Source organism: Glycine max, chromosome 9 (assembly GCF_000004515.6).
Source record: "Glycine max cultivar Williams 82 chromosome 9, Glycine_max_v4.0, whole genome shotgun sequence".
NCBI classification, from domain to species: Eukaryota; Viridiplantae; Streptophyta; class Magnoliopsida; order Fabales; family Fabaceae; genus Glycine; species Glycine max.
In genome coordinates, this window is record NC_038245.2 from 10,768,091 (window position 1) to 10,776,042 (window position 7,952).

Sequence of the window (7,952 nt, forward strand, 5' to 3'; positions counted from 1 at the left end):
TATTGGAATTTCACATTCAATTTGTCTTTTAAAATAATTTAATTAACTTGAAATAAATTTCATGAGACACACTTAAAAAAAATGAATAATTTCAAACTAATAAATTTTAAAGACAAAATAAAAAAATTCATGAACGAAATTAATAATATAAATAATTAATCTTAACAATAATAACTTCAAAATGAAATACGGTAATTACAAAATTACTACAAATATATTCAAATAAATATGCTACGAGAAACAACAAAGCATCGTCAAATAAATTTTTATGGTGTATTTCGTTAAATGATTTGACGGAAAAAAATATAACAAAAATTTAAACGTATTATTATGGTATCTGTAATTTGTAAGTGTCTAAATATCAATAACATCAATCATTTGTACAATATCTCAATTAGGCGGGCATATAAATAGTTAATCTTCACAATAATAAAAATAGGTAATTACAAAATTATTACTACAAATATATTAAAATAAATTACACTTTCAACTTCAACGCATATAAATTTTTAACACACCAACAAATAAACTTAATCTAATTTAATTTAAAAAATATTATAACTTCATCTTAAAAAAACACCAACATAAACACATTTCAAAGAACACTCATAAATTTTTAAGACACTAATAAAACATAAACACCAACTTAATATAATTATAAAATAACTATAAACTTCATATTCAATACAATTTTTTTTACACCAACACCAACTTAATATAATTTAAAAATAACTATACACATTTGAACTTTTATACCTTAAAGCTGTACCTTGAACCTGCCTTCAACAATGTTTTTAGGATTCAACACAAAATAGGATAAACAATTTGAAAGTCACTATTTTTTAGAAAAGGCACATAAAATATCAACTCTCAGATGATTTTAAGAAACGCACAAGAAACGCACATCAAATGGGCGGAGCTTTGGTTTATAAAGGAGCTGAAATCGCCATTGGGAATGGCTACTTCATGCTCAAATCGCCAGTGCTACTGGCTACTCCTACCTGCAGCACAAATCGCCAGTAGCACTGGCGTTTTCCACCAAAAAGCTGTCCCTCCTCCTGCAAAGCTGCTGCACGTAGCCTGAGAACTGCAAACCCCTACCCTCAACTCGCCAGTCAAACTGGCGAGTCCAAGCTTGGTGCAACACGCCATTGAAGATGGCGACACCGGTGCCAGTTGTCGCGTCGACGACGAAATCGCCATTCCTCCTTGCGATTTGCATGGTCTCTACGTAAAAAAGAGCACCATGCAGGGATTACTTTAGAAACAGACCCATTTCGGGAAAATGTTTCTAAAAGTAACCCCATGCAGGAAATTTGCCACGTTGAGGAGCTGCTTGTAAAATATTAAGCCACCTGTCATTGGTCTAAAAAGTTTAGCATTTATGACATTTCCACAGCCTTTGGCTCTAGTTAGCCTTCATCAGAATCTGATTTGAGAATTATTTATCATTTGGTTGAACCATGGAACTCTTGAATTGTTCAATTTACATGTATGAAGCTTGTAACTAAGTTCATCACGTGTATTTCATAGAATATCTTAACTCTAGGAACCAAGTAATGCTATGATATAGTATGGTAGAGTTTCAAAACTAAAGGAAAATATAAAATAATACACATAAAAAAATACAAATCAAATAATACAACTCACAAATCAAATAATTTAAAACACATTACACATGTGAAAATGGAACTGAAGAATATATTTTCAGGAAAGCGTGCTTGTTTAGTAGTAGAACAATCCCTTGAGCATGAATCTAGTGCATGAAATAAATGCAGTAAGTTTAAATATGAAATCCCAGAGCTTAAGCTCCAACTAAGAAATGAAAGAGAAAAAAAGAGTTGCAAATACTAAAAGCATATTGGACATTAGAAATCAATCAAAAAGAAGAAAAAAAAAGGTTGTGAATTATCTAGTCCATTAGAAGAAACCAAGAAGTCCCTTTCGACATACTCCTATAATACATTCAGCATTTATGATATGATCAAATCATTGATTTCCAAGAGTACTCTTATCTAAAATAACTCAAAGCATTTATGTAAAAGCTCACGCAATAAAGTAACATGTTTCATTTTTCATTTCATCTGGACTGACCACCGCAATAGGCCCATTCAATCCACAATTAAAAGCTAAATCCAATGAACTCTATTCTCATAAAGAATAAGTTAATATTCAATAGTATTTAAAAATCAAAACAATTTGATGAATTTGTATTTAGAGAACTTGCCTTAATTGGGAGACGTACATAAAAAGCACCTGAGAAGTAACTTAAACATATGTGAAGGCAATTCATATTTTTGTAATGTGCAGATACTATTTTCATGTGACTGGATTCATGATTAAACTATCACACCGTAGTTTTTGAGTTGAATTTAGACTTCATCTACTTCATGAGAAATCTTAATCAAACAATAAATTGAAAAAGCATTCACCTTGAAAAAACATAATAAACTAAAAATGGATAAATGGAATTCAACATGTTTATGTATCCCCTATTCAAAATATTAGCTCGAAAAAGAATCACTTACCTAAAGCACAAGATTCAAATTCCTGAAATCAGAAAATCAGAGTACTTGAATAATATGAAAAACAAAAGATGAAAAAGCAAAGGAAAAGAAAAACATTAGAAGAGTAAAAAAGAAAATGAAAAAAAAAACATCAAACACTACTGGACTTATCCACCCACGCACACTGCTATACATTAAAATTGTAAAAGCAAAAATGAAAACAAAAAAATTGAAGCTTTGATATTAGAATCACAAAAGTTAAAATGAAAAAAATGTAAGCTTTGAACTCAAAATCACACAACTGAAAATATAAAAAAAAAAATAAAAGAAATATGAGAATCAGCACTTACTCACGGACACACTACTGCACAAAACCTTTTGATTCCTCAAATGAAAAAGATCAAGAACGTTTTACAATAGAATCGAAAAGTGAAAATAAAAAAAGAACAAAGAAAGATGAGAGTCATAGGTTACCAAACATTTTATCTAACTGAACATATGCCCCGACTGGTTGACAAAACATTGTAGCTAAAAGCAAAGTTGGTAAATCTAAATAATAACATCTAGCACTGCTTAACACACCAATAAAAACAAAGATATAGTTGGTAAATCCCTATGCAAATTCAGTTTAAATGTTTCATAAGACAGTCCATAACTTTTTTTTTTTAGAGGAAAAGAAGACAATCCATAACTCAAGACCGAATTGAACACTCCTTAAGACACAAAAGAAGACACCAAACTGAACATCCCTATTTGTATTATTATCTCTACTTCAACTGTAAGACATTTACATAATTTCCTTTTTGTATGTGAAAAAGAAACTAATTTGAAGCTGCAAAATGAATGGCAATAGGTTGCTAATTTCCTACAACACAAACACTTTTGAACATCAAAGCTAGTCAACCTTCTGTTGGAGCAAGTGCATTCCTATCAGACATCAAACTCATTAAGAAGGCATTAGCTCCTAATAATCACAAACTCATATCAATTTCAATAGCTGCACAAATTTCAACATAAACAATTTTATCAAATTAAATAAAGAATACAAATTAGAGATCAAATTGACAATGAGTATCAATTTCAAATTATGTGACCAACTTAACAATAGAAGTTTCACTAAAATAAATAGGGATAGGGATGCAATAATATAAGTAAATGTTAAAAAGTTATTACTAATTTCTGCAAGATCAAAATGTTTCAATAATAAGGAAAAGAGAAGATGAGAAACCCAAAAGAAAAGAAAGGGAACTTTATTTTATAAAAGAAGAAGAAAGGAAACTTACTCACTACATAATGTTGCATTTGTTCCAAAGAGAAGATGAAAATGGGAAAATGGGAAAGGAATGCAAATAAAAGTTACCAACACCAATGCGATAAAAAGAAGCAGGAAGACGGAAGGATTGAAATTGAAAAATGGAAAATGCACCTTTGACTGATTTGATTTAGGCATAATGGAGCATAAAGAGAGCATAGTTCTAGAACCCTAAAAATTTTAGTAGAAAAAAAAAAGAGGATAAATAGTCACTTTCATGGTTGTTAAACTCGCGATTTAAATCGTAAAATCGTACGATTTTACGATTCCACTAAGGTTCGGCGAGTTAAATCGGAAGCAGAATCAAAAACGAAATAGACTCGTCCGATTTAGCACAGACTCAGACGAGTTTGGATAGACTCACAAGTCTGTTCCGAGTCCGCGGATTTACGAAAACTCAAAATGGCGTCGTACGAAAACCCCCCGAAAATGACTCTCACGACTCTGTCTACTCACTCACTCTACCTTGTTCAAGTTTGGTTTGGGTGCTGAGCTACTCGGTCGTGGTGGTCCTCGTCATCGCTGTCGTGCTGCCATGCTAGTCCTCGTCATTGCAGAAGATTGAAACTTGAAAGCCCTCACTCGTCGAAAGTCCTCATTTCATGACCTAGCTCCAAGCTTTGCTCCACGACGCTAAGGTGTTTTCTTTCTCAAAGCTTCTCTGTTAATTCATCTTTGTTAATTGAAACGATGCTTATTAAGGGAGTAATTGAATAGAATGTTGCAAACAACCCTGTATATCACTAGAACCTAGTGAATGAAGTGAATTTTATGCATGTTAGAGTCTTCTTATTTATTTTTTTGAAAAACAATTAATACTCCTTGCCAGATTCTTGAATGATTCTTCCATTGTTGCATAATTTTAGCAGAATTGTTTTGTATGTACACTCTTTTCTCTGTTGAGAAGCATAATCCTATCTATCATAATTGTCTTTCTAACCAATCTTTAAACACTATATAATGTGTCGCCGATTCTCGATTCTTCAACATTCTGCGCTGCCTTCTCTCTACTACCACTTTAGGAGGGCCATCAATGATCCTCTTCCTATTACCCTTCCCACTTGATTCTCCTAAGCTTGGACATTTCCCCACAGTGCCATTTGTAGTGACATCCTTTATAACTAAGTTGTTATTATGTGCCAACATGTTTGTGTTTCAAGCCCATTACAAGACACACTAGATCTTGTCCCTATTACATGCCTGAACCTATAACTTGCACTCAATGATCCATTACTTGCAATGTTACCAATCTGATTTTGATATAATAATGAAGACTTGAATAGTGATGATGATTCTTGTACCACCCCAGCTTTTACTAGGAAGTCCTCCAAAGTCATTTCCCCAAGTGTTTGCTGCCTTTTGAGTAGTGGCTCATTCCTAACAAGGCTATTGTTAGCTTCATTGTAGTGTGGTTGGCTTTTGTGGATCTGAGACCAAATTTCATCCATAATTTTCTTGCAAATTGGGGGAGGGATAGATAATGGCTGGGAAATGGTGGTGGATTTAGTTGCTACTACACTTTTACCCTTTGCAGCTTCATCAAGGGTGGGTAGTGGTGGGTTAACTTGGTTGTTATCATCAGAGTTCCAAATGCTAGAAAGGAATTCATCCATGTTCATGGATCCTAAGCTCTTTCCATTCTTGCAATAGAACTCATCAAGGGTGAGTGAGAGTATTGAGTTTTGTATGCTTAGTTGAGAAACAAATCTGCATCAAATCAAGTGCATCAAATCAATAACTTGATTCTAATTTTCATGGAGAGATTTGAATTGAACATCAATAACTTGAGTTTTGTTTGCTTATGTTTTTTATCGTATGAATTTATGTTAGATTGAGTGTGGATAGTGGACTATGTTAGTTTATTGAATTATTGTTAAAGTTTATTATTTTCATTTATTTTAGGGTTGAAATATTTACTTATGATTTTATATAAAGAAATATTAATATATTTTTTTTATTTGAGTAAACTCTTATGAGTTTACGATTCGATTCTACGAGTCGAGTTTATGGAACTTCCACGATTTTACGTAGAATCGCGAGTCTAATAACCTTGGTCACTTTTGTCCCTCAATGTGTAATTTGTTGACAAATGCATCCCTGAAAGATGAAAATATAAAATTTAGTTCCTGAAAGTGTAAAAAATGCAACAAATATATTTGGCCATTGACTTCCGTCCGTCATCGTTAATAAAATAGCCTATGTGGCACGGAGAGACAAATTTGTCACTAAAATGATTGTCAACAAGGATTCGTCTTCCCACTGTACTGACAAATGCGTCCCTGAAAGATGAAAATGCAAAATTTAATCCCTGAAAGTATAAAAAATACGACACATATATTTGGACGTTGATAATGAATTGTATACGAGAAAAGCTAGGAAAAAAGGGATAAAAAAATAGTAAAATACAGCTTAAGATTTGAACTCTTATACTTTGATTATCTATCTATTTATTCATCTATCAAATTGTTAATTAGTTTTTTAATTAATTAATATAACTACTTATTTTCCAAAATAAAATAAATTTCTTTAGTTTTATGATATAAAAAAATTGAGTTACCATTTAAAAAAATGAAAGTATTTTATTTCTTGAAATTTTTTGTTTCTTCGATTAATTATTAATCTTTATTACGTACTCTTCCACAATATGCCAAATGGAATGCAAGGTCGCTGCAGCTCCTAATTCAGCGAGAGATATTAGTTTTTTTTTTTGTTTTGTTTTGAAGTTAACCTCTTTATTAGTTTGAGCATTATTGTATTTTTTATTTAAATTTATTTGGGTTCTTTATTTATTAGTAACTATTTTCATTTCATTCATATTATGTATAATAAGTGTTGTCTTGAGTGGAGGCACATAAGGTTTATTCAAGGGATTTTTTCATATTTGAGGTATATATATACATTTTATTATTTAAGGAAAAAGACTTATAATTCCACTTTAGCTTTATCTAGTTTAAATTTTGTGAGAGCTTTTTTTTTAAAAAAAAAAAACTGATTAAATTCTTTTTTAAAAATAAATAAATTTAATCCTGCGGCCGATTGTGTTTTTTCTACTAAAAACTCTTGACATATTATTTTCAATCTAAATATAAGGGTACTTAAGTTAGAATTGGAATATGGAATAATTTTAAAGTTAAAAGTGAGCAATTTAGTGAAAATTTGATCAAATTATAAGATATTATGACAAATATGCTCATATACAGGCAATCCACGTTGACAATCATTTCAGTTACAAATTTGTTCATCCGTATCACGTAGATTATTTTATTAACAATGACGGAGGAAAGTTAATGGCCGGATAGATTTATCGTACTTTTTACACTTTCAATGACTAAATTTTATATCTTCATCTTTCAGAGACGCATTTATCAATTGAGAGACAAAAGTAACTATTTATATAAAAAAAAAAAAAAAAAGATGAAGGGATTTTGTTAGGCGAATAATTCTTTTATAAGTGTTTGATTCTTATCTTACTTTATTATCAAATACAAAAATGGATTCATAAAAGAAATGGGAAGAGGAAGTTAAAGTGAAAAGAGAAATGGGAGAAAAGAGTGAAATGGAAAAGGAGGAAAGAGCATAAGGAGAAGTGGAAGATAAAGCAAAAAGAGAAATGGAAGAAAAGAGAGAAATGGAAAAGGAGAGGGATGAAAAGAGTGAAATGGAAAAGGAGAGAAGATAAAGCCACGTGTCAATGTTCTAAACATGGGCTATATAATAGATAATAGATACACTAGATATATCTAAGTTTGTTACAAAGAAATGTTAGGGATAATTTCTTTTGACACTCTTTCTTTAACTCATCAAAATGAATGATTTTTAATAAATTTTAATTAATTACCAAAAGAATGTTGAAAGATGATGTTATTAACATTTCTTAATATATAATCTTAGATATATTTTATTTTTGATTTTACGTTCATGTTACATGCTACCATTTTTTTTCTTTCCACAAATTTATGCATGTTGCACAAATTTCATTCTCACAAATTTTGTGTAGCTACAAAAGTGTTTTATTTCTTTGGTGGGAGACATTAAAAAAAAAGGGGGATAACAGTCGCCTTATGTAGGGCCGCTAAAAAAAACCGGATTTTAAAAAAAAAAAACCATAACTAGCTATATAATAATCAGTTTTA

At 30.9% G+C, this 7,952-nt stretch overlaps 1 protein-coding gene across 1 annotated transcript; it reads right to left on the reverse strand.

The window, feature by feature from the left end:
* Positions 1 to 997: 997 nt before the first annotated feature.
* Positions 998 to 7,040, reverse strand: LOC102662082 (ABSCISIC ACID-INSENSITIVE 5-like protein 1). The gene is given in 5 exon segments (XM_041005461.1): positions 998 to 1,227; positions 1,303 to 1,355; positions 4,760 to 4,970; positions 4,973 to 5,526; positions 7,018 to 7,040. Coding segments are annotated over 5 exon segments (1,071 nt in total).
* Between the last annotated feature and the right edge of the window lie 912 nt (positions 7,041 to 7,952).